Source organism: Pongo pygmaeus, chromosome 12 (genome assembly GCF_028885625.2).
Source record: "Pongo pygmaeus isolate AG05252 chromosome 12, NHGRI_mPonPyg2-v2.0_pri, whole genome shotgun sequence".
NCBI lineage: Eukaryota > Metazoa > Chordata > Mammalia > Primates > Hominidae > Pongo > Pongo pygmaeus.
Window position 1 is genome coordinate 132,210,982 of NC_072385.2, and position 26,076 is coordinate 132,237,057.

The 26,076-nt window shown below is 45.4% G+C and overlaps 1 protein-coding gene across 13 annotated transcripts in view; it reads left to right on the forward strand.

Moving 5' to 3' along the window:
• MYT1L (myelin transcription factor 1 like) overlaps nucleotides 1-26,076 on the forward strand; it is a 545,798-nt gene that overhangs the window by 401,637 nt on the left and 118,085 nt on the right. For 9 of the 13 annotated variants that reach the window (XM_054475542.2, XM_054475556.2, XM_054475547.2 and 6 more), the window contains 4 exons: nucleotides 8,937-9,914; nucleotides 14,862-14,996; nucleotides 20,040-20,130; nucleotides 21,802-21,909. In XM_054475542.2, the coding sequence (XP_054331517.1) occupies nucleotides 8,937-9,914; nucleotides 14,862-14,996; nucleotides 20,040-20,130; nucleotides 21,802-21,909 (1,312 nt within the window). The remainder of the gene's footprint in view (nucleotides 1-8,936; nucleotides 9,915-14,861; nucleotides 14,997-20,039; nucleotides 20,131-21,801; nucleotides 21,910-26,076) is intronic. The other 4 variants (XM_063649009.1, XM_054475557.2, XM_054475553.2 and 1 more) reach the window with 1 other exon arrangement.

Below are 26,076 nucleotides of genomic sequence, written 5' to 3' on the forward strand. Positions count from 1 at the left end.
AAAATTGTGATCATTACATTTCTCTTGGATCTGATAAAAGGGTTGTGCTACATTGCCCTCTCCAAAGACTTTGCAGTTTTCAGTTTGGTGAAAGTATCTAGGCACCTCAATATCTCACCTAGGTAAATACATGGCTCATGGAATTTCATAAATGCCTCCTATCTTAAATAGACATTTTCCTCCATGCCTCAGTTCCCTGCGTAAGATCATTCTTCTGAGAGACATGTTGTTGCAGCTTAATCAGCTGTGGGGGATCTTCCAAAACCTGAGCCAGTGCCTCTCTAAGGCTGCTATTACCTCACACCATCAATGGCCGTGGGAGTGTAGGCAGTGTCTGGCCTGCGTGCGTCCTTTCAGTCGTCAAGAAGGCTTTTGGGCAGTGACAGGAACCGAGATGACTTTAGAAATACGTGACTTAGTGGGGCATCCTCACGTATGTGTGAAGGGCGGTCAGGCGCCTTCCTGGGTTCCCTGAGCCCTGCACTGAGGGCGTGGACAGGAGTGAGGTGATGCATGCTCCTCTCCTGGAGTTGAGGAAGGCACTGCCCCTGCTGCACAGAGTAGATTGATTTACAGAGACAGAAAGCGAAAGACAGCAGCCAATGCAAAGGCACAGGGAGACAGACTGCAGTCCAGAGAATCCCTTCTATTGTGGATAAGTAGGTCGAGCTGCTCAACGCACAGACGTTTATGGTAATGAGACGGAGGCCCAGAAATAACCATACAGAGAACAACACGCGCAAAATGGCTGGGAGTGTATTTTGGGTAATTTGCATATAATGCACTGAAACCAGCTCCCCAGTAATTAGCACCGAGAAGAACAAAGAAGCAACCACACGGACCCTGCAAGGCTCAGCAGACGTGGGCATCGCTGAGGGTGGAGGAAGTGCCCGTGCAGCTCTGTGAGGTATTCAAAGTGCGCGCTAGGCATCCTCTCTGGCACCGGTATCAACCTCTCCACGTGTGTCTGCTTCTCCGTCTGCCATGGCAGGTGAGGAGCAGAGGGAAGGCCCAACCTGGGAGGGGAGTTTTCCCCCAGGCCGGCCCCGCCCTTCTCCTCTCTAAGGGATGAGTGGTGAGATGCTGTCTCAGCAGGACCCTAGGCCATGACAGGCCATTTTCCCGCATGCAGGGTGTGTGCAGACAGGACCACGGACCTGCACAATCTCCAAAAGTCAGAAAAAACAGTGGCAAAATGCAGCACATAAACCACAGGTCCTCCGGCCCCTCTAGTCAGTGTATGCAGTGCGGGAAGATGGTTACTAAGATGTAGTATTTCTGCTTTTCTTTGTTAAAACAAACATCCTGGGGAATTATGCTTATGACCTGGGTGAAAACTAATCTGTGCAGCAAACCCCTGCAACATGAGTTTACCTATAAAACAAACCTGCACATGGACCCCCGAACCTAAAAGTTTAAAAACATGCCAGTCAATCCTAAATATTTTTATAAGCAATAGGGAAATCATATTCCAGACAGCATTCATTTTAAACAACTCTTAAGAGCAACTTTGAGTATTTTATCAGTATCTGAAAGCAAAATTCAGATACCTCCTCACCTGTACTCACAGCTCCCAGCAGCCCAGCGCTGTGCCGTCCTCGTGCCCAGCAGCCCCGACGCTTCTGCCCGCAGGACCCGGGCGAGGCGTGTGTGCCATCACAGAGGATCTGATGTGGGTACCTCATCAGTATTTGAAGCGTTGTGATTGCAGGGAGGTGGTTATGGTAGGAAAACACCCTGTGGTTTAGAAGAGAAAGAAAAAAGGAGATCAAGGTGGAATCAGATTATGTCTGCATGTATTGAGCAAAAGAGGCAAATGAGTTATCAGAGAAGAGAGGGCCCCCACAGGGACCACAGGGGTGCCTTGAGAGGCAGGTGTGCTGCTCTGCTCCACGATAACATGCCACTCCAGCAGTTCAGTGAAAGAATCAGGGACGCCCAGAAGTAGGCTCTCCAATCAGGTGACAGGTATTTAGGAAGAGATCTGGAACGTGTCATGTAGCACTTAGTGCAAAACTCATTCCCTCCGTTCCATCCCCAGCTGTAGTTCTGTGTCCCTCCTGAGTGCTTACTCAAATTAGGGGTCTGAGGAAGGGTTCTTCTTGAGTGGAGCCGCCTTCGGGCGGGCCTCCTTGTCTCTCCAGCTGAGGGAGCATGCAGGACATAAAGCCGAGATCTGTCTTTCCGACTTGAAGCAGATGAATGCCTGCTAAACACGGATCTTCCTATGTCTCAGAAAATTATCTTAGAGATGGCACTGCGTTGTGACCCTACGAATATGTACCGGTTTTGAAAGGTAGAGGAAAGGCTTGAGATGTAGGAAAACCAAGATGGCAATTCTAGACTCGTCCCTGTGGAGGGCGTATGAATGGCAAGCAGGTGACTTCAACTCCCAGTACCTAAGTTTCTTCACATATTAAATTTTGAAGGCATGATCTCAATAATTCTACCTAGCACTAAGATTCAAGGAGAACGGCAATGGCTGGCACTGGAGAAAACGTCTGCACTAATCTGTACTCAAGATGAATAAGACTAGTGGGAGCTTCTGCTGGGAGAATTTTAACCTCTGTTAACTCAGAAATCACTGAACTGTGCATATTGACAGACTATTCTGAAAATTTCCTGTGATACTGGAAATAAGACACACAGTAGCACTGCTGAGTTAGATGTAGTAGGAAAGCGTGATGGTGATGTCTAGAGCGGAGCCAGGGACGGTGCGGCCTGGTGAGTAAGACACATGGATCCCACTGTCAGTGCCGCCTCACCCTCCAGGTTCCCCTTTCACCTGCGTTGAACTGCAGGGCTCTGAGTTAGAAGGCGCCTCAGGGGTCTTCTAGTAAAAGGCCTCACTGGCGGTAGAGGTTGAGGGAGACAGAGGAGGAGTGCGGGGATCTCATGCTGGCAGTGAGAATAGCTGTTCCCGGAGCCAGGCCACGTCCTGTGCTGCCGGCAGCTGAGGGGCTCCGAGGTCAGTGCCACACCTAGGAGAGGTGCCCGACTGAAGGCCACCCAGGCTGGGAAGGTGACTTCTCCCCTCTTATGAAAGGAAAGAGACTGCGGTGTCTCAGCATGCGCCCAGGGCCTTTGAAGCGAGAGGGAAGTGAACTCACGCTGCTCCACCTGGTCCTGGCCTGGGGAGTAAGTGGGCTCCATATAAACATGCGGCCACTGCCCGCACGAGAGTCAGGGGGTCCAGGCCTGTCCTGCACCCTCACTTCCCTCCCCGCACATCCTTATCCTGGCTCTCAACTGTCTCCCACCCCCCTACCCATGCAGATCCCTCAGGCTTCCCAGGCCCCTGGAGTGGCGAACCCAGTACCTTCCTGAATATCAGTCTGGAGTCCTGGATTTTCCTAATTTTCTAATCTTCTTTCCACATCAGAATGGACCCAAACGCCACTAATCAGGATCCTGGTGGATGGCAGGCTCACTAAGCTGGCAGTTCCAGCACAGCTCTGAGTGGCTGGTGATACAACCAAGCCTTCAGTCCATAAATCAATGCGGAGTATTGAAAGGAGAAAAAAAAATCGGAAGATAAATGCAAAAATAGCAACAAAAACATTCCGAATGGCGAGGCAGAAGGGAGTCGCGTTACTCTCTACTATTGAAGTGCTGCATGGCTGGCTAACTAGTGTAGAATGTGCCTCCTGGGAGGCCCTGGGGTAAGAACTGTGCAGGTCTGCTTGCTCTGGAAGTGGAGGCAACACTGTAGAATGTTCAGGGCTGTGCTGCACCCAGAACTCCAGGTGGCTCCAGCTCTGCCATCTCACAGTAAGTGATGGGATAAACTGTCAGCCTCTGTGGTTCTGTATTGTCACCTTTCAGAGGGAGCAGTAGGTGCCCCAGTGCCTCTCTCATAGGGTCATCAGGGGAACAAGACTCAGGTGAGTCAGACTATTCTGTACTCACTAATTTCATTTCCTCTGCACAGAAGGAAATGTGGTATATGAAACATTTATGGCCAGGTGCAGTGGCTAACACCTGTAATTCCAGCACTACGGGAGGCCGAGGCAGGCAGATCGCTTTGAGACCAGCCTGGGCAACACAGCGAAACTCTGTCTCTACAAAAAATACAAAATTTAGCCAGGCGTGGTGGCGCATGACTGTAGTCCCAGCTACTCAAAAGCTGAGGCGGGAAGGCCACTTGAGCCACGGGGAATGAGGCTGCAGTGAACTGTGATGGTGCCACTGCACTCCAGCCTGGGCAACAGAGCCAGACCCTGTCTCAAACAAACAGAAAGAAATATATAGATGGTTTATGTGGGTTTTTTCCTTATCATTGCAATTGCTATTAAAACACCATCATCTTTTCATTAGAATGAATACATTGTCATATTTCTGTATTTACAAGTCAAAATATATTTTGATATTGATTTATTTATGTAACAAAACATCACCCCTGTAATGCCATAGAAAGCAGTGGTCCTTCATTATTTGAAACTCACTGGAGTGCACCTGCAGATCAGGTCTCCTCCGACCCGGGGAAGTCTAGGGCGATTTTTGCTTTGGAGTACAGTTCCCTCTTGTGGCTTCCTCTGCATTTTCTATTCAGTTGTACATTTGCTTGCCTGGGGCCTGCGTCAGTGACCAGAAAGAACAATAGCTCAATCAGGACTAGATGTTGCAGGAATCAAAAGTTGTGTATCTTAGGGAGAGACCACTAAGAAGCCAAGGCTTGTATATAAAGTTGTAATCCAGAGTTCTAACTCTACCAGACTCTAGTGAGGAGGGTGGAGGATAAATGGCCCACAGCAACCACATTTCTTTTGTTTTAAGAAGATGTTTTCATTTTCTAATTGTAACTATGGAGCATAAATTGTTTATAACAATCTGACTCAAAAGAGATAAAATTCAGCCCTAAAACGTTTCGTAAATCTCACTCATGGAGGTGTTGAAATCTCATGTGTAACACAACACAAGTCAGGTTTGTAGAATAATTGGCTGATAGGAAGGAAGAAGGGCCCGTGAGATCAGCCACTGAATGGGCTCTGTTTTCTGGGCTCAATTTTCTCACCTGGAGTAGTTGGACCAGCTCTTCTCTGATTTCCATGCCAGTGCGGTAACTGTGAGTCCACCCAGTGGTCAGCCCCAGGCTGGCCCCCGCTGACAGGAGGCTCCTGCTCAGAGTCTGTTGCTGTGCAGCTTTGCTGGATGACAGATTTAAAATAGAAAACCACAAAAAAGGGAGCTGAGAATGCTTTGTTCTTCTCTTTAAACCTCCATCTAAATATGTGCTTTTACTTAGAACATAAACTTGTCCTTTAAAATAATTTCCTGATAAATTGCTCTTTTATCACACATACAGTCTCCCTATTTGATAGAATGATAGTCACTACGTAGAAACTAATAAAATGGAGGCCAGGCTCAGTGGCTCATGCCTATAATCCCAGCACTTTGGGAGGCCAAGGCAGGAGGATCACTTGAGGTCAGGAGTTCAAGACCAGCCTGGCCAACATGGCGAAACCTTGTCTCTACATGGTGGTGCACACCTGCAATCCCAGCTACTCAGCAGGCTGAAGCATGAGAATTGCTTGAACCCAGGAAGCAAAGGTTGCAGTGAGCTCAGATCGCACCACTGCACTCTAGCCTGCATGACAGAGTGAGACTCCATCTCAAAAAACAAAAATAAAAAAAACCTAGTAAAATGGCCTCCTGCTTTTTGAGGTTGTAATGTTCATTTTGTGAATTGTTTGTATCACATTTTCAACCCCAGACTGGCCCAGAAAATTCTGATCTAGTTCCCATAGCCCATGCCATCATGTGACTGATTTCATTATTAGCCTCAGAAAAGCATACCTGGAAGGGAGTATGTACAACCAGGGAGGGAATCCCAAAAGCTCACTGTGAACGACTTTGAATTCCAGATGAGGCTGATGCTCAGCAGGGATTCAGAGCCTGTTTGTTGATGGATTGACTGGCTGTTCCCCTCCATGAGCCCACATAATTAGGAGCTGACTTCATTTCACATATGTTTTAATAGAGTTAAATACTGGTAGCTTGAGAAATTCCATTCACCTGCCAGGCTTTGAGGCCACCCATGCCATCTTCACCTGCCATCCCCACATTTGCTGCTGTTGGGAGAGGCTCAGATGACACTGAGCAGGAGGAACTTTGGAGAAGGGTAGAAGCACACGGCAGGCTCTGTGCTCAGATGCCAATATGCTTTCCACTGCCTGTTTCCAGATTTCTTCTACAACGGGCTGCTCTCCCCAGCAGTCAGCTCTGGCGCCAATGATAAGACAGCAAACTGCAGTCTTTAGGAGGCATATCCTGTGACATGATTCTTGTAGGAGATCTGACAAAGGGCCAGGAAGTTTTACTATCCCCACTGAGCTAATTAAGTCTTGGAGACTTGGGTCACCAGCCTCACACAATTAGAAAGCAGCCAAGTCATGATGGGCACCAAGCTGTAGAACTTCTAATTCCATATCAATGCGATATGAGGACAAACCATGCCCTCAGTGTGCTTTGTGATTAGAGTATAAAGCTGGAGATGCATGGGAGGTGGTCCGCGTTCTGCCGATCTCCAGACGATTCAGGGACTTTCTCCTTGGCTGCTGTCAGCTTCACCCGTCAGCATGGCTATGACCCTGTGTGAAGAGGCTTGTCCATTTTTGTTTTAATTTTATCGGGGGAAGGTAACTTATGAATTGAGTGGAGAAACAGATAAATGTCTGATTATCGAAAAGGTGAGATGTACTTCTTAACTACGTGCTGCTGAAGGGAGAATGTAGGGAGGAGCAAACTGAAGCTAATCCTGAGATTCGGAATGTGGAGAATGACCAGTGTTGTACATAACACATTTGTAGGAAGGTGAGGAAGTTCATAAGGTGGGAACCAGGACCTGTTCGCCCTGCAGGCTTTTTGTGGCTTTAGAAGCAACAAGGAGGATTAGACAGGCTTTTTGTTTCCTTGTTCACCACTTTCAAGGTCTTGCTTCTTTTCCAAATTCTTTAGGACCACACAATGCGTTCCATAAAGGAAATGTAGGAGAACATCATGAAAATAGTGTCTTGCTTGACTGTGGTTTCTTCTTTGACTCAACTTTCAAAATGCTCCAACACGTGGCATGTGCTTTTTTGTTTTCAAATCATAGCTTATCATTCATCTCGTGGTTGGGTCTTCAAAGACATAGTGATTCTGGCTGTTAAAACTTACCTGTTGTGCAGAGGTAACACAGCTTGGTTATTCCGAGGAAACTTCTCTAATCACAGCCCATGAATGTAACAAAGTGCATAAATTGAGAGGAGAATATTTCCAAATATTAATTAAAACAGGATTGACTTCAAGTCCTAAAAGCTTAAACACTAGGGTATAGCAAGGGGTACGTTGGAGATTAATACTTCCGCAATGTTTCTGATTCATTCACTAGTTTGATTTTCTTTCTTTTTGCTGCTCTTAGGGAATACTTTTATCCTTATAATAAAGAAGATGATTTATAGGAATTATCCAGAAGAAGGGCAATATTTGTTTCACACAATTAGTGATTCTCTATGTCTAATAAAAGGTAAATTTGATTTGATGAAGTTTAGAAAGGTGTGTCCGATCTTAAATATTTGTTCCTTCAGCATGAGATAATAAGGATATTATTTTCTGTTATTGACATATTAAACTCCCAGTCTTTTTTCCACCGACAAAAGCCTTTTCTGCATAAAATCCATAGAGAAAACACCAGAGCCCCCATATATCAGCTTTTAGTGTACTGGTATTTTGTAGAGGTCAATATACCTCATTTCTTTAAATTGTTAATAAACTTTAGACATTTTTCTTACTCTGGATTTTTTATCATAAAACAAAGAACAGATGTGAAAATGGCATGCAGTTAACCAAATCTAATCTGACGGTACAGATACATTTAGGAACCCTTTTATTATTACTCATATTTGCAATGTACATGGAAGCAATGACCTAGCATGGTGATTAGAGGTACAAATCCCAAATGCTCTTTGAGTGTGAAACAGAATATGTTTGAGATAAAACATAGGGGTTTTATGTAATTTTTAACATGGTCTTTTCAAAGAGTTTTTCTAAATACGTTTTTGAGATTAAACATGACACTTACTCATACATTATACCCACTCACCAAGCTTTTCCTGAGGCTGTGAGATGGAGGAACGTGGCCAGCTCTGCCTGTCCAGTCAAACACTGTGCAGTAGCTGTACCGACTTACCTCAACCCCGCCTTTTATAGGCCTTTGGCTGCTGCATGCTTTCTCTCTCTCTCACTTTCAAACCTGTGGAGACACAGACAGAGGAATCAGATTTACTTTTTAAACACTTACTATGGAATTTCTGTTGTTTCACTGTGTATCATGATAAATTGTCTTGAAGGTATTGGATTCAAAAGAACTCTTAATTCAGCCCCAACATGTGCTTATGAATCTGAGCTCCCAATGCAGCCGGCACCCCTGCCTGACTCTCGGGAACCTGAGGCTGTCCTCTGTGTTGCCTACACGCCACTGTGAAAATAGACCATTTAAAAGCAATTGCTGCAAACATCTGCGTCAGAGTTGGCAACAAGTAAAGTTCATGAACTCTTAGAAAGCCTAGTAATGTGAGGAGCACAGTTAATACACATCTGGCGAGGCTATAGATAAAGCAAGCCAATGGAGAAAATAAGTCATTCTTAAAATGTATGAAAAATACAAAATTAATTTTTAAAATCATATTTGCCACATTGACTGGTTTATCTTAAGATACATTAAATAAATTAATAATTCACAACAAGTATTTTAAATGGCCTTCTGCTTTTTAGCAACATCTGTTTTCTTTATGTCAACTTTTTCAACCCAGCTGCAAATGGGACTTACGGTTCTGTGAGATGATAGACGGTTTGACTTGCAGTTAACGTGCTATCCATGCTGTTGCAACTAAGCTTCCAGTTCTAGCCACTTTTTCCTTTTCTTTTCTTTTTTGTCTTTTTTATTTTCTTTGCAGAAGACCATCAAATGAATTGTCACAATACTCGAATAATGCAAGACACAGAAAAGGATGATAACAATAATGACGAATATGACAATTACGATGAACTGGTGGCCAAGTCATTGTTAAACCTCGGCAAAATCGCTGAGGATGCAGCCTACCGGGCCAGGACTGAGTCAGAAATGAACAGCAATACCTCCAATAGTCTGGAAGACGATAGTGACAAAAACGAAAACCTGGGTCGGAAAAGTGAGTTGAGTTTAGACTTAGACAGTGATGTTGTTAGAGAAACAGTGGACTCCCTTAAATTATTAGCCCAAGGACACGGTGTTGTGCTTTCAGAAAACATGAATGACAGAAATTATGCAGACAGCATGTCACAGCAAGATGGTAGAAATATGAATTATGTCATGTTGGGGAAGCCCATGAACAATGGACTCATGGAAAAGATGGTGGAGGAGAGCGATGAGGAGGTGTGTCTGAGCAGTCTGGAGTGTTTGAGGAATCAGTGCTTCGACCTGGCCAGGAAGCTCAGTGAGACCAACCCGCAGGAGAGGAATCCGCAGCAGAACATGAACATCCGTCAGCATGTCCGGCCAGAAGAGGACTTCCCAGGAAGGACGCCGGACAGAAACTACTCGGACATGCTGAACCTCATGCGGCTGGAGGAGCAGTTGAGCCCCCGGTCGAGAGTGTTTGCCAGCTGTGCGAAGGAGGACGGGTGTCATGAGCGGGACGACGATACCACCTCTGTGAACTCGGACAGGTCTGAAGAGGTGTTCGACATGACCAAGGGGAACCTGACCCTGCTGGAGAAAGCCATCGCTTTGGAAACGGAAAGAGCAAAGGCCATGAGGGAGAAAATGGCCATGGAAGCCGGGAGGAGGGACAATATGAGGTCATACGAGGACCAGTCTCCAAGACAACTTCCCGGGGAGGACAGAAAGCCTAAATCCAGTGACAGCCATGTCAAAAAGCCATACTATGGTAAAGGTAATATTTCTACCTAACGTAAGTTGCCTCATGAAAACATGAGCTAGGGTAAAGGATGTTGGTGGTAGTCTACAGTTAAAGTGTGACTCACACTGAATTATGTCTCTACTGCACATTCTTAGAGTTGATTCCAGAAGGATATTTTGTGATTATGTTTCTGACGAGCAAATAAAATATTTGTCTGAGAAATACATAAAGCAGCTTAATGTCATATTACTAGAGCAGATGAATAGTAGGATATTTCAGTGGGAAATGCATTCCTTAGGCAGACAGGGGTAAAGCACAGACACATCACGTGATAGAAAATATTAGGGTAAGCCTGTGCTGTTATAAATGAACCACAATCTATGCTGAGTGGCAAGGGTTTATGTAACAATTAGTCACTCCGAGATAAAGCACATATTTTATAAATTGGATTGGGGAGGTGGCATCATGATTTATAAAATTATCAGCAAGTGACAGTTATTGATGAAACTGCCCTCATAGAAAACACCCCTGATAGAAATTGAACAGTAACTGAATGACCGATAACATAAGATAAGGGCAGTGACTGCACATTAATTATCTTAAGATAGTAAGGTAATGGAAACCATTTGCTATGCAAGGCATGGTGTGGCCTCAGCTAAGATCAATAGCAATTTCTTTAGGATATTCATTCCCTTTAACTGATTCCATTCCATTGTGGAAATAGTTATGGTGCTTTTCTCAAATATTAATTTATTATAAAACACTCAAAAACTATCCAATATGATAGTTTGAGCTGAGTTTTATTTTACGAAATATGTAGGCACATGTTTGCATATGTCAATGTATTTAGCTATCTTTACATATATATGTATACTATATGTATGTAAGTAGAACATGTGTATATGTATCTCCAACCTGAATGATTATCTTCATGTTTGTAAAGAAGACGGTGTCCACTTTCAATATGAGGCAGGTTCTAATTCAGCCTCATGCATAACCTTGACTTTGTGGATATCTCCATCACAATATTCTTTTAGAACTCAGTAAGAAGCAATTTAAAACATGAAATTGGCAGTTCATTAAATCCCTCTATGTTAGCACCCAAAAGATCCTTTTCTGTTTTTTATTACATTCTATTCACTACGAATCCTGAGTTTCCTCACTGTGAACCCAATAGTGAGGTTCAGGAATTTACTTGAAAATCAGTTGCTATATAAATTTCAAGCAATCAGAAAAACTGCGCTTTTTCCCACTGTGGCACAGACGTGTATTCTCCTCTCAATGTGTGCACCTACCTTCTGCAGCAAGCTAGGCATCGCTACAGCCAAATGCAAACTGTAGAGGTACCTTAGCCAGAGGCTCGGGGACTCTCGGCAGCTGCCTGGGCACAGACAGCATTTCAGTCGCAAGGTAAAACTTTGCCCATTGCAGTGTTGTTATGTAGCGAAGGGGTTGTTTTTTAGAGGAAAGAGAATCAGTAGACTCTCTAGCTCAGTAGAGCTTCAGGCCTGATTTGGGCATTTTAAAGACTATGGAACATAGCATATATGTTTAAAATTATAGTGCTATCATTGTTAACAAGATGGGCTAAAATTATCTATTAGAAATTTTTAGTTGAATTTTTGAGAATCATACAGGAATGAAACATTTTTATTTTGGGGAAGAAATAGTGTCTTCTTTTCATGTGATTGCTCAGTTGGACAAATATATTTTAGGCTTATGTTTTAGACTCCCAGATCCTAGATCTGAGGGTGGAGTTTGGGCGTGAAGTAATGGAGGGTGTACTGTGTCAAGAGAAGGCTGATTGAGCTTAGGCTTATGTTTTAGACTCCCAGATCCTAGATCTGAGGATGGAGTTTGGGCGTGAAGTAATGGAGGGTGTACTGTGTCAAGAGAAGGCAGATTGAACTTTTTGCAAATTGTATGTTGCGGTGGCTTCTTTGGTTTCTTGGTCTCTTTAAGTTCAGCGGCTTTATGCAAATTTTGACTCGTTTTGTTTTGTTTTTGTTTTGTTGTTTTGTTTTGTTTGCAAGAAAATGGAATTCAAGCTGCTTGCTTCCCCTGTGTAAATGGGGGTCGGGTGGGAATCAACAGTAAGAACTGAGACGTGCTTTTTCCCTGATGGGAGGAAAGGTTGCAGATTTGGACTTTCCTGTAAGCAGAAGGCCTTGACTCCCATCTCTCCCAGCTGTTCCAGGTCTTCGTGCTCTGACCAAAGCTCATTTCCATATCTGTCAGTGTCTTCCACATTATTCCAAATGTCCTTCGAGATGTCTGTAGTTATATTCAGAACAAAATACATGCAGCCAAGCAAGGCCAACAAAGTGGAGCAAAGAAACTCCCTTAAAAAATAGTGCGGGCGGATCACGAGGTCAGGAGATCGAGACCATCCTGGCTAACACTGTCTCTACTAAAAATACAAAAAATCAGCCGGGCGTGGTGGTGGGCCCCTGTAGTCCCAGCTACTCGGGAGGCTGAGGCAGGAGAATGGCGTGAACCCGGGAGGCAGAGCTTGCAGTGAGCCAAGATTGTGCCACTGAACTCCAGCCTGGGGGACAGAGCGAGACTCCGTCTCAAAAAATTAAATTAAATTAAATTAAATTAAATTGAAACTAAAATTGTGGTACTATCTCACCAACACAGCCAACAGAGAATTCCTGCAACCACTAGCATGTCAACAGGCTCTATTTTCAGACACTCTGTTATTTTATTAAAAATGGAGAGAACACTTGTATTCTCATTTCTACACAGTCTTCTCAAACTGATTTAAATTATCAACGAGTAACATTTCCAAAATCTTGAGCTAATGCAAAAGGCCTGGATCATGGACCTCCTCTGTCTTCCACCCAATCGCCTGCTCTAACAGAGGGAAGGGAGCAAGCTAAACGGCGCACTTTTTTTTTTCTGTAAGTTGTTGCAAAAGGTGTTTGGTTAAATTGTTGGTCCCTTTGCTTGCTTGGTTATTTTGTGTTTGCTTGTATGTTTGCTTTTGAGATTGCGAGAAAAGAAACCAAGGGGAGGTAACGGTGAAGGCAAATAGCATGACCCCACCTCAACCAGGACCTCATGCATCGAGAGGAGACTATACCCTTGTCGTCTTCCAAAATCCAAAATGCTTTGGAGCCACATTGTTTTCATGCAAATCCCTACTTAATTTCACAGCACTTTCGATATCTGTGAAGTCATATATTTTGTTAGGTAATCGTAACTGTCGTGATAAAATAGGGTCACTTAAGGATGAATAATAGATACACCTTACACTTTTTTGCACCAGCCACTAGCCATTTACATCTAGTTCAGAATCTCTTATCTCAAGTTTATGATTGTCAATATTTCTTTTGAAACTGTTACTGTGCACTTACTACTTTATATTTGTAGTGATTTATATCTACAGTAATTTATATCAACATTGTTATGAAATTACTGAAAAGGCAATAAAGTGCTAGGCATTTTGTTTGCAGGTGTAAGAGAAGTTTCAGTAATGTAATTAGAAATTGAAGCCACAACCACATAATTTTAGATTTGTTCTCAAAGGTTCTTCTCGAAATAATGGTAGGAAAGTAGCGGATGATTGTACAAACAGTATTTCCCTCAACACCAGTGCTGGCTTAAGAGTTTCCAGCAGGAGAGGCACATTATGCAGAATAAGATGCTAGCTAAAAAAGAAAAGGGGAGTGTTTTTATATGAACATGACGACATTTGTCTACTTCTGCTAGTCCTTTGTCTATTTGAAGTTCACCTGAATGAATGAAAAGTCCTTAAAAGTTCAAAAAATTCTAAATCCAGCTTTTTATTGATATAAAGTGAATTCTTAACTGAAAGTAAAACATGTATTTTCTAGCAATCATGACTGGCCTGATTAATGGAATATCAAAAAGAACTAATCCCTAAAGAAAATTTAACTATTGCATTTCTGGACTAACTAATAATAATCACTGTCTGTTGGTGATCTGAGCAACTGGTTTTCAAAAACTGGCTAAAAATACAGTGTTTCACACACTTAGATTTACTGTTTGGTCTGAGCTTTACTTTAGAAATATTATCTGAAGTTATTATGTTGCATATTTATGAACTGTAGTCAATTCTGGGTATAGAAATAATTTTATTAGCAATATCATTACATTTCTGGCCTCTAGTATTGAATTTTTTTTTAACCGAAGCTCTGCCCTAATTTGCCCTTGACTGGTACTTGCAGAGAAGCCGACAGGGCTGTAAAAACCCATTACTTCTTAATTTTGTGTATGCATGCACGGCATTCTACGAGCCTTCCTCTGGTTCCAAGTACAGATGAAGAAATCAAAACAAAAGGCTGCTCCCGTGGCTTCTGAAACATGTTGATTACCCGTCACCTCTGTCAGGTGGGCTTTCCACCTTTTTAGTCATTTGCTTACAGTGCCTTCTGAGAGTTCATTTTATTTTCAGAAAAGCGCTGAATTGGTGTGCTAGGAAACAATGTCACTTGACCTCCGGAGAGCAAATTTCAATGTCAGTAAAATCCTGCAGCTTCTAGTGTATGCGATCAGAGCACTCAATAAGAAAGAAATTCAGCTAAAGAGTTTTTGAATGGAATGACACTCTCTGGTTGAATTTCGCGGAAAATTGCTGAATGATGACGGCACAGAATTTCGTTCTCTAAGAAGGTCACTGTCTCATCACGATTTACGTTGATTCCTTTGAGCAACACAGCTTATCATGTAACACACGGGAAAATAATGAATCAGAGTTAAGGTGAGGGGTAGGCTTTTCTTTTCTTTAGAATAAAAATTAAAATACTTTATGATTCATGATTATACTGTGTAAAGTTGAAAAAAGTCACCTAAAACCAAAGAACTATCTAAGCAAAAGTCTGATGTCACAGCCTATCCCCCTGACACCTGCTTTATTTCTTTCTTTAGCAAGGTTTCTTCAGATTGTGAAATAATCACATTTGTCTTTGATTGGTAAACATTTATTCTCTTGGCACCTGTTGTCACTTTTAGATCCCTCAAGAACAGAAAAGAAAGAGAGCAAGTGTCCAACCCCCGGGTGTGATGGAACCGGCCACGTAACTGGGCTGTACCCACATCACCGCAGCCTGTCCGGATGCCCGCACAAAGATAGGGTCCCTCCAGAAAGTAAGTCCACGTCTCACCGCTACCCTTGGGGGTGCAAACACCCATGACTCTGTCTCTGTCATCCCTCTTACCTGACATCATCTCCATTGTACGGCTCGGTGCGACCTGATTTAACTAGGCCCCTACTTAACTTGATGGGCAACTGATCCAGGATTCGTGGGCGTGCCAACGGCACAGCCCCAGGAGAGTGGTGCACCATGAAGCCCACCGCCCCTAACAAAGCTCCTGCACAGGCCTGGGTTCTAGTCCTGAGTTCAGCTCTGACCTGCTCTGTGACCTTGGGCAGGTTGCTTCCAGGCTTCTTTTCTCATAATTACAGAATTGAATTCGATGGTCTCTAAGACGTCCCTTCCAGCATGAAACTGCCAGGAATCCCAGAGGAGAGAGGCCTTGAGACAGACATTTCTTGCCCAAATATCTGGATTTCTGTACATCATCCAAATGCATATTTAGACCTGAAGTTTTATTGCATTTCACCTGTAAAGTCTGTCTCATGTCATAGTTGTCTTGACATTTCAACACTATAGGTTCTTCAATAAGGAAGGAGGTTGAAATCAGATGGGTTTTGATCTTAAGCATTCTTTTTAATTAATTAGGTTCTGATCATGTGGAATAAATCCATGAATATAGCTAATTTTTTTTAGAATTGAAATGATATACATCTTTTTTTGTTTATCCTTTCAGCACATAAAGTATGCCAATAAATTAAATACCACAGCTAGAATTGATGGTTCAGGGAAAAGGCACATTCTCAGAAATGAGTATATGAGTTTAAGGTTCTGGTTTTGAGTCTACGGCATGGGAAGAGTTTCCCTTACTGTCTAAGACACAGTTTCTAGTGGGGAACATGTCATAACATGGCTTGAGAGATGACAAGATGACCAGTTAACTACTTTAAGGCCCTTTTGAGAACTGTCCCATTAAAATGGGTAACTTTGAGATACTTGAGAGCAAAACCTGTCAGCACAAAGAAACGTTCTCAGGAGCATTTGAGACTTAGGAAGTTTTCGCTGAACATTTTCCAGTGAAAGATCTTTAGATGCGATTATGGCTCCAGGTTTTCAAATGGCTCCTCAAAATAGCAAACCTGTGTGTTTTGTAACCATCTTGTGAACAAGCCTGAAGAGCCGTAAAAATAAACAAATCAGAGCGAGTGGCTTCAATCCCGTGTGTTACATGAGCAGGAAGACAGCATGGTTTGACAACAGCTTCCATGTACCCAGCACATACTTGGTGCCGGGACGCAGCTCACACCCAGTAAACACGAGTTCACCTAACCCCCAATCAACACTGCAGGGCAACACCTGCCCTTTCATTCGGATGAAGAAGATGAGAGTCAGAGACTCTGCCACCCTCTCTTTCCAGAGGTTAGCCAATGCCTGGCAAATTGAGGATGTGCCATATCTTCTTAAACAAATCTGAGCAGGTACTAACTTGCTCAAGTAAGCTCCGGCCTAAGATGTAAATCCGTATCTGTCTGACCTCTGAGCCTGTCTGTCTCCTCTGAAACCTGGGTTTGGTGTTCCGGTTTCTGTCTGAACACACGATGTGACACCCAGCACCTTGCAGCTCTCTGTACTTCATCTTCCTCATCTGCAAAGTGAGGCAGGAGGACCAAGCTCTAGTGTTTTAAGAAGAGTTTCTTTATGTGTTTTGTAAGACCTACATTTTCACCTTCAAGGTAGATTATCAGCTCCTTTTTATGGATGGGAAATTCTTCTGACTCCCTGTTTTCACAAGACAGGCCTAAATGAAGTGGGAGTGTGGAGTGTGGAGTGTGGACTGGCAAGGTGCCCTTTGCGCCACCTGCAGGTGCCTCCCAGGGCCAGATCGCTCTCGGAGGCAGGGAGGCTCGGCTCTGACATGGGCGGCACAGGTGCATGCCAGACAATACAGAGGAGGCTTCTCAGCCTTTGCTCCTGTACGATTCTTTATAACACCACAAGCATTTACTAAAACGATTAGAGAATTCCATCCATAGAAGGCTTTTAATTTTTTTTTCTGGGCTAGTTTCCCCTAATCATCATTTCTGTCCAACTAAATTCCATAAAGAAACCAGCAGCGCACTGTTGTCAGGACCACTGAGGACATGCCATTGCCCGAGACACTGTACTGGCCCTCAGAGAGCTCCCAGCCTGGCTGAGAGAAGGACATGGGCATGAGGCCGGGGCTCTGCATGAGGCCGGGGCTCTGCACGGTGGGGACTCCACAGCATGGTCTAGGCAGGATGGAGAACCGCTCCCAGGGCCCCCAAGGCCGCCCTGAGGTGATGCTCCAGCTGTCCTGTGTGAGAGGGGAGGAACCCATAGCATTTTCTAAAGGCTGTTGTAAAAGTCCACACAAGAGATCAGGGCATGGAAAAGACAGTGGTAGTGGGAATGGAAAAGCTGGGGCAGATTCACGAAACATCCAGAGATAGGCGGGCAGGCTGTGGAGGGCAGCACACGTGAGGAGTAAGAGAAGAGGGGAGACCGAGAGGATGCCAGGGATTATAGCCTCGGAGAACTTAAGGACGCCAGGGCCGATAATCCGTACAGAAAGCTGAGCAGCAGGGCCACATTTGGTGGAGAAACCGGGACTTGTATTCTTCCCACTTGAGTTGGAGGAGCTGCATGATATTCCGCAGGGTTTGGGGAGGTGGCTCTGGAGGCCTGGGGAGGTCAGGTGCAGAGGTGGCTACCTGGATACCGTCCTTGGAGCAGCATTCGTGGAAACTGATAGTGGAATTGCTTAGGGAGGAGGCATAAAGCAGGAAAGAAGGAGGGCCCATAAATGGGAAGTTTGGCCGTGAATGTATGGTGAGATGGAGCACAGAAACAGGAGCAGGTGGAGGAAAATCAGAGAAACAGAAAACCAGGAGAGGAAGGTGTTTCTGATAAAGCCCCATGTGTCTGAGAGGAAGAACTGCAGGGGTCACAGGGTTTTGTTGTTTTTGTTTTTGTTTTTTGTTTGTTTTTTTTTTAGACAGTCTCACTCTGTCACCCAGGCTAGAGTGCAATGGCGCAATCTCGGCTCACTGCAGCCTCCGCCCCCTGGGATCAAGTGATACTCCTGCCTCAGCCTCCTGAGTAGCTGGGATTACAGGCGCATGCCACCACGGCTGGCTAATTTTTGTATTTTTAGTAGAGATGGGGTTTCACCATGTTGGTGAGGCTGGTCTCGAACTCCTGACCTCGTGATCCACCTGCCTCAGCCTCCCAAAGTGCTGGGATTACAGGCGTGAGCCACCATGCCCGGCAGGGTTTCTTGAGTAAAAGCCTCTTGTTGACGCCAAGAGACAGATGTGAGAAGAGGAGAGAGGGATAGGAGCTGCACATGCTGCAGAAGTTTGAGGAATGTGATTGAGATGGATGAAGTAGCAGCAGAGTGTAGACCAAGGATAGCAAGCACACTCCACCTCAGGAGGATTCAGGGGCGAGGCTGGGAGTGTGCATCCCCACACAGCAGGAGAGAGGCATAAGGTGCATTTGCCATCTGGACCTCAGGTCAGAGTGACCCCTGTACGCCATCCCCAGGGAAGACTGTATGTGATTTACCATAAAAGGAAAGGAAAGGGGCAGGTGCATGTCAGAGAGGAGCTGTGTGAAGAGAAGCATTTGTGTGCTGTTGTCACACGGTGGTGGACAAATGGTAAAGAAGAAAGAATGAACGAAGTAGGTAGATCGACATCCTGCAGGAAGGAGGACCGCGCACATGCTTCCTGGAGAGGCCTCCCTGAAAGGGAGGAGCAGCACTTCTTCCTCTGGGACAGGGAGGAAGGGGGCAGGGAACTGTGCTTGGATCCTCTCAGAAAGGAACCCTCCTGTGACCCCCTCCAGCCAGGTCCCAGCACAAGATGAGCCAAAGGTGGACTCACTTTGATCATTCATTTTTCTGACAGCACTTACTAGGACCTACCACATCCAGGACAAGCCAGGAACTGTGGGAGCGATAAAGCTAACACCAAAGCAAACTCTGCTGAAGGGACTGCCCAGCAGTAAGAAGACAGGGTGTGGACTCAGATAACAGCAACACCATGTGGATGTGGGATTCAGTGCCCAGCAGACTGCAAGGGAAAAAGAGAGGTTGTTCTAGAGAAGGAGGAAAAGTGTAAAAAATACAATTACATAACTAGGGTAGGCAGATCTGTTTTGAATAGACCTTCCATGTTCACCTGGCCTCAGGTAAACCTTGCTGTCAGGGAAAGCCGCCACCCCATTCCCCTGGAGTTTGGAGACAGCGGGCTCAGAGGAGCAGAGCATGATGCAGACGGGGTCCGTGTGGGGGTCCCTTCGTCCCTGCTAACCTTCCCCCAGAACCCAGAGTAGTAGAGTGTTCATGAAGGACCAGAAAAGAAGGAAGACACAAATAAATCAGGTCCAACACCACTGCAGCTCTCCCCTGCCGACCGGCCAGTAGCATCCTTGCACCACAAAAGGTGTCCGTGCACCACAAAAGGTGTCCGTGCGGCCTCTCCCGCTTGTTAATTTCACAGGGTAAAAACGCAGAACGCTTACTATTCTAGCTCATCCTATTTAAAGAATAATAAAGCACTTGATTCCTAAAGGAAGAGTGATTATTTAATTCATTTTATTTAAAATTAAGGTTTGTGGTTCTGTATTCATCTACCCACCACACGTGCATCATGCTGTGTGTTTCCAAAGCACAGGCATGTTTTGAAAATCCCCAGCCTCTGTGTTGTTCTATGGCTAATCAATCCTCCGTGCTTATGCATGGGTAATGTCTGTGAGGCCCTCACTCCCCTAGCCCATCAGGAAAGAGTCAGTTCTGTGTTCTCTGAACGCCCCAGCTCCTGGGTCCAGCACCCCTGCTGTGCGAGGCGCTTAGCATAGGGTCCAGTCAACCTTCTTTCTCTGGCCTTTCGTGTAGGATCCGTAGGGTCCAGTCAACCTTCTTCCTCCTCCCATGTGTGTTTTCCTGCCCATGCGCATCACAAGCGTTTGTAGGACTGTCTATCATGAGCGACCTGGCCTTTGTTAAATGACTGCATTTTCATGTGTCCTAACCGTGCCTCTGTTGTTCTCTTTGCCTCTCCCTGTCAAGTCCTTGCCATGCATGAAAGTGTCCTCAAGTGCCCCACTCCGGGCTGCACGGGGCGCGGGCATGTCAACAGCAACAGGAACTCCCACCGAAGGTAAGCCATGCGTGTGTCACTGGTGTGGGAGAGAGTGCCGGCCACTCTCCATGCCTTCTTCCCGGGGAGGCCTACCATGCTCTGCATGGTGCTCCCCACGGTGCTCCCCAAGTGCAGGCACCTCCATATAATGCACGGGAGTGAAAGCACTCCACGCCCTTGTGGTGCAAACTGGATGGTTTTAGTTGCCCCACCCACCTTATCACAGCAGGATACAGTATAGGGAGTGGAAACCATGACCATCTACAATGGCTGGAAGGAAGGAGGCCAAGCCTTCGCAGTCCTCCGGGGTGAAGACAGGGCTGTCCTAGTGTTCATTGGACAGGACGTGGCCTGGAGTGCAGCCAGCCTGTACAGTGTGTAGCTTGGCTTGGCTGCCCTTGGAATTCTGTGGAAACCCCAGGTCACAAGTATGGATGTCTTCAGAAAACCTGCAGATGTTTAGCAGGTTGGGGGGCAGTCTGTGGGCGGCTGGGGTGCCGGGGAAATAGACTCTGGACTCCCGCTATCCAATGGACTCAGAATCACTCTTTTGTTTGTGAAAGATTTGAGTTCTCTTTTCCTGTCCTGTGCAGACTTAATAAGAACTACTCAGCTGCCCATAATATTCTGTTCTTATTTGATAACTTTTTTTTTCCCCAGAGGCCGAAAAGTGATTCTTCTAAAGTTTGTCTTACAGTCTATGGTTTTATGAGTTCACATAAAATTGTATCTAAAAGAAGGAAACTGTTACAAGCTTCACTCTAATTTTTGCTTGTCTGACTGGCAAACCTGGTCCTTTGTGTTAAATTTATAATGAAACAAATGACCACTGTGCCCTCCAGAGACATTCAGGTGTTTAATCTGCAGAAGCAGGAAATGATCGATAGGTTGGAGAGGTGCGTGCTGTGTGCTGTTCGATGCAGCATCCGCAGCGTCAGGGCTTCCGTCAAACCTCAACACAGGCGTATTTTTGGGATATGACACATATATAGGGTGAGTGTCTGTGCATATGAGCAGATATGCATGTAGACATCCACAGAGCAGACACGGTGATTTCACATAAAGTGAGCTTGCACACAAAAGATCCCAGCTGCTGTCTCCTCCGCCTAGACTAAGCCTGAACTATTTGGCTCCACAAAACATTTTATTGCAGTCCTAGAAATCATTCTGCTTTCCTCTCCACTTTCATTTCCCTGCTGGTGGAGAACACCAAAGGGCTAAAGTCAGACAGGACCCCCCAGAGGCCACAGTCAATAGCATTTAGGAAATCAGCTTGGCGCTCCATCTTCTGGTAACAGTCAGTTCATTGCCATTCTTGGGCTTCAAAACTCATCCTACCCAAGCCGTTAATTCTTCATCTCCAGAAATGGAATCTATCTACAGTTTCACCAGCTGTGTCCTCCCGAATGCATGGGAGCTGGGATGCTCTCATTGGGAAGGATTGAATACACCTCACACACAGCACGGCCGCCAGCATTCTCTGCTGGAGACCAGCAGAAAGCATGCACCTGGAAACATGACTACCTCCCCCTCTCCCAGTCCACCCATCAGGATTGCCTGTGCCAGGTTTGGGAAACTACCCCTCCCCCACCAGCTCCACCTGCATCAGGGTCTTGGTGCTAAGGGAGGATTAGTGTGCTGTGAAGGCGTTTGAGGTGAGACCATTCAACCCGCTTTCTGTGATTGCAGCCTCTCTGGATGCCCGATCGCTGCAGCAGAGAAACTGGCCAAGGCACAGGAAAAGCACCAGAGCTGCGACGTGTCCAAGTCCAGCCAGGCCTCAGACCGCGTGCTCAGGTACCCAGCAGGAGTGCGCCATCCGTGAGCTCTATCCACAGTCCGCCCCACACCTCGGAGCACTGGGGACACCCGCTCAGGGCATGTCCCTACAGCAGCAGGGGCAGGGACTGGAGGGAGGGGCTGTGCTGGAAGCTGGGGCCAGGACCCCTCACTCCAGGCCAGGCTGTGTGAGGGCAAGGGTGTCATTCTTCCCCTGGTGTCTGCGGACTCACTGTGACAATTTACATGAGAGAATTGGAGGAAATCATTTCTGGTTTTGTTTCTGGACCTAGTATTTCATGAGTCTGAGTGCTAGATGAAAGGGAAGCTTTGAAAATTACTGAGATGTCCAAGGTAATTTTCTCATATTTTGGAGGATAGGGCCTCACACCAACTAAGGCTGGTGCTGATGTTTCTGACGATGCCAGGGGTATGAGCACCCCACATACACGTGTAGAAGCTCTCGCGTGCAAAACCGGCAGAGCTCCCTCCTGTTACGCCCAACGCCCTGAGGTGTAGGTGGGAGTAGGTGTTGTCACCTACGTTTGGCAAGTGAGAAAACCTAGAGTGCAGAGGTTAAATGACTGACCTGAATGTTACAGTGGGTCAATCAGTGTTACAGTGTTACAGATCATCCGGCTGAAACCACTGTTTTACTGAAGTTTCAGGAGGATAAGCTCCCCATTCACACAGCCCTTCTATACATCTTTCATTCTTACGTGTTGTTTCAAATCCTCATCCACATGAAAACGATGACAGTTGTCACATATCCTGCCTTTTCACACAACATCACAGCAGAAACATGCGTCCTTGTCTCTATGTAATCATCTTAATTGTCATCTTCACAGCTACGTATATTCTACTGTTCAGATGTACCCCCCAGTGCCAAAACTAGGTTCTAGCTTTGAGGCATTCAGGCTGTTTCCCGCTTTTACTATTAAAGAGAGAGCAATAATAAACATTTCTTTCATATATACAGGACTTTGCCTCATTATTTCTTTGGCTACTCAGAAGGCTGAGGTGGGAGGATTGATTTGAGCCCAGGAGGTCAAGGCTGCAGTGAGCTGTGATTGCACCACTGCACTCTAGCCTAGATGACGGAGCAAGAACCTGTTTCAAAAAATAAAAAAGTAAATTATTTATTTAGGATAAATCTCTTGGAGCAAATCACTGGGCAAACAATATGAATATCCTTTTTGTTCTTGAGTATTATTTCATAACATCCCAAGAAGCTTCTAATGTAGTAATTACACTCCCTTCCTCCCTAAATAGAAAAGTTAAAATCTTTACAGAAAATTGTAAATATTTATTTAAGCAAAAATAAGAAAACAAAGCCATCTACGACCCTGCTATCAAGAGATAACTCCTCAATAAATTGTGGCACAGGTACATCTAGAGTTTTCTGCATTTGGGGGTCCTGGCCTGAAGTGCCCCCGGAGCACCCATCTCAGGGAGCCACCCCTTCAGGGAAATGCACCCATCTTCCATATGGCAAGACCAAACGCTGAACAAGTCATAGGCCACCCTCCCTCTCCCCACCAGCCCACAGCTAATTATTGGCAGCATGAAAACCACCGCACCCAATAAAACAGACCAACCCGGGGGACTGCGTAATCCAACAAGGGATCGTTATTAGTCAAAGGAGAATTTGAAAGTTGGTAGGGAGAAATTTGTTGCTGAGGGCTTTTATTAATTTTCTTCAGCCTACTTTGGCCAGACCCCCGAGAAGCTGGAAGAACTCCAGTACCTGGCCTTTCTTGGAGTCACCAGGTGACTGCACTGCCCACCTACGGGCTGCCCTGCTCCCGGGGGCTGCACTGCCCACCTACAACTGCCCACCTACGGGCTGCCCTGCTCTCGGAGACTGTACTGCCCACCTACGACTGCCCACCTTCAGGCTGCCCTGCTCCCAGGGGCTGCACTGCCCACCTACAACTGCCCACCTATGGGCTGCCCTGCTCTCAGAGACTGTACTGCCCACCTACGACTGCCCACCTACAGGCTGCCCTGCTCCCGGGGACTGCACAGAGTGGGGATTTCAGGGAGAAGCTCATGGCAGCTGGAGACTGACCAGGCATGCATGCAATTGTGAATACCACCTTGTTCAAACACAGCCTCCACTCCGATGTTCCGGCCTGAAGCCTTCTGTGCTGCTCCTGTGGCTTTGTAATGCAGCATCCCTGTCTCTGGATTGGTGCAAAGAAAAACCCCACCAAATGCCAACTGAGCAGAGGCTGGGAGTAACTACTGTGCAGCTGCCAGCCGTTCTCCTCTGTGCCTCTGGCTGGAATGGGAACCAGGCCAGGACAGGGCTTTTAACAAGAAGAAAGAGACCCCAGTCTCACTGCAGTGCGAGGTCTTGGGCCAGCCCAGCAGTGCACACTGACCAACCACAGCCACTCCTGGTTGTCCAGGGAGGCGCTGGGTGCTGGGCCGTGCACTGGCCCTGCATGAGGCTCCTGCAGACTTTCCGCCTCCATGGGGCTTACCTGGCATGCTGGGTGTGACACCTGGAGGACAAGCCCCCGTCCCAGCACGTCTGTATTCCGCACAGGGTCTCCATGTAGGGGTGCTCATTCAGTGGAAAAGGAAGAGACAGGAAGGAAGAAAAGCGAATGAAGTTAAACCTACAGTCGTTTAACTAGTTATAATTCTAAAAAGTCTTTAAATAAATCGTTCAATGAACAAGAGCCTGAGACTTAAGTAGGTGCTTCCAATCCTGGCCAAGTCTATAGCCTCCTTCCCAGTCCCAGACTCGCAGCCTCTGTCAGGGTGTGGCGTACGGCCCTCTAGCTGAAGCCTCTCCTCCCCTCCTCCCTCCCTCTGATCTGGTCCTGATCTTTTCAAGGCTTGGGGATGATGCTTCTCCCAGGCCCAAACCCTTTAGCCCTGCCCGCCAGGGGAATAAACAGATTGCCCGTGGGCTGATCTGGTCCCAGGCTGCCAGTCTCTTGCTATTCCCTGAGTGTTCTCCTGGCTTTTTTGCCTCCTCATCTTTGGACGCTGAGTTTCTTTTCCTGGAATGTTTTCTTACCACCCCCCCCCACTCCCCCCACGGATCTTAACCTTAAAAATCAACCCACTCTGTAAAACTTACTTAAAATATCCCTTTCTCCATTCAAATGTAACTGAATTCCATAGCCTGGAGTGTTCGCTCTTCTCCAGAATTCTCATAGCATTTGGACCCTTGAAATATGATCACATCACCCATGGTCTTTTGGGTTTTTTTAATTTAAAAAAAAATTTTGAGAGATAGGGTCTCACTCTGTGGCCCAGGCTGGAGTACACTGGCAGAATTATGGCTCACTGTAGCCTTGATGTCCTGGGCTCAAGCAATCCTCCAGCCTCAACCTGCTGAGTAGCTGGGACAATGGGCACCACACCTGGCTAATATTTTTATTATTATTATTTATTTATTTATTTTTTTTATTTTTTATTTTTGGCGAGATAGGGTCTCCCTATATTGCTCTGGTGGGTCTCAAACTCCTGGGTTCAAGTGATCCTCCTGGCTCAGCCTCTCAAAGTGTTGGGATTACAGGCATGAGCCACCATGCCCAGCCTGCCCCAGCATCTTTTAAAGCAAGGCCTACAGGTTTATTCATTTATGTGCCATCATATTATCTGGGAAAATGTCTCAAGAACAATAGGCAATCAATTATTACATGATTTTATTGATTTGACAAGAAGTAAATCAGCTAAATTAATGCAATCACACTAAATGTATTGGTGATTTGGTAAATAAATTGGATATTTAACCAATATCCAATTTACATATATATAATTGGATATATATCAAATACTGTTATAAAAGTATAGATATGGCTATCAGTCTAAAATCTGACTTTCTTTTCTTAAAAGATTCAGTTATCAAAACTTTGTAACTGCACCAAAACCAATATAAATTTATGAAATAATCAGAGTAAAAAGCGATTATCTACATGGATGCCTATTAAGTCAGAATTTATAACAGCAACAAAATAAAAAAGTTGGAAAATAGTTAAATAATATAATATTCATTGATTTCAATATCATTCTGCTATTAAGAACTGTTTTTAAAGCCTGAGAAACAAAAAAGAAAATTAAATCTCATATAAAATGGAAGCATAAAATATGTAAAAGTGTAAGATTCTATTTAAGTAAATATAAAATACATTAAGTTTATCATAAAAAATACACCAAAACCTT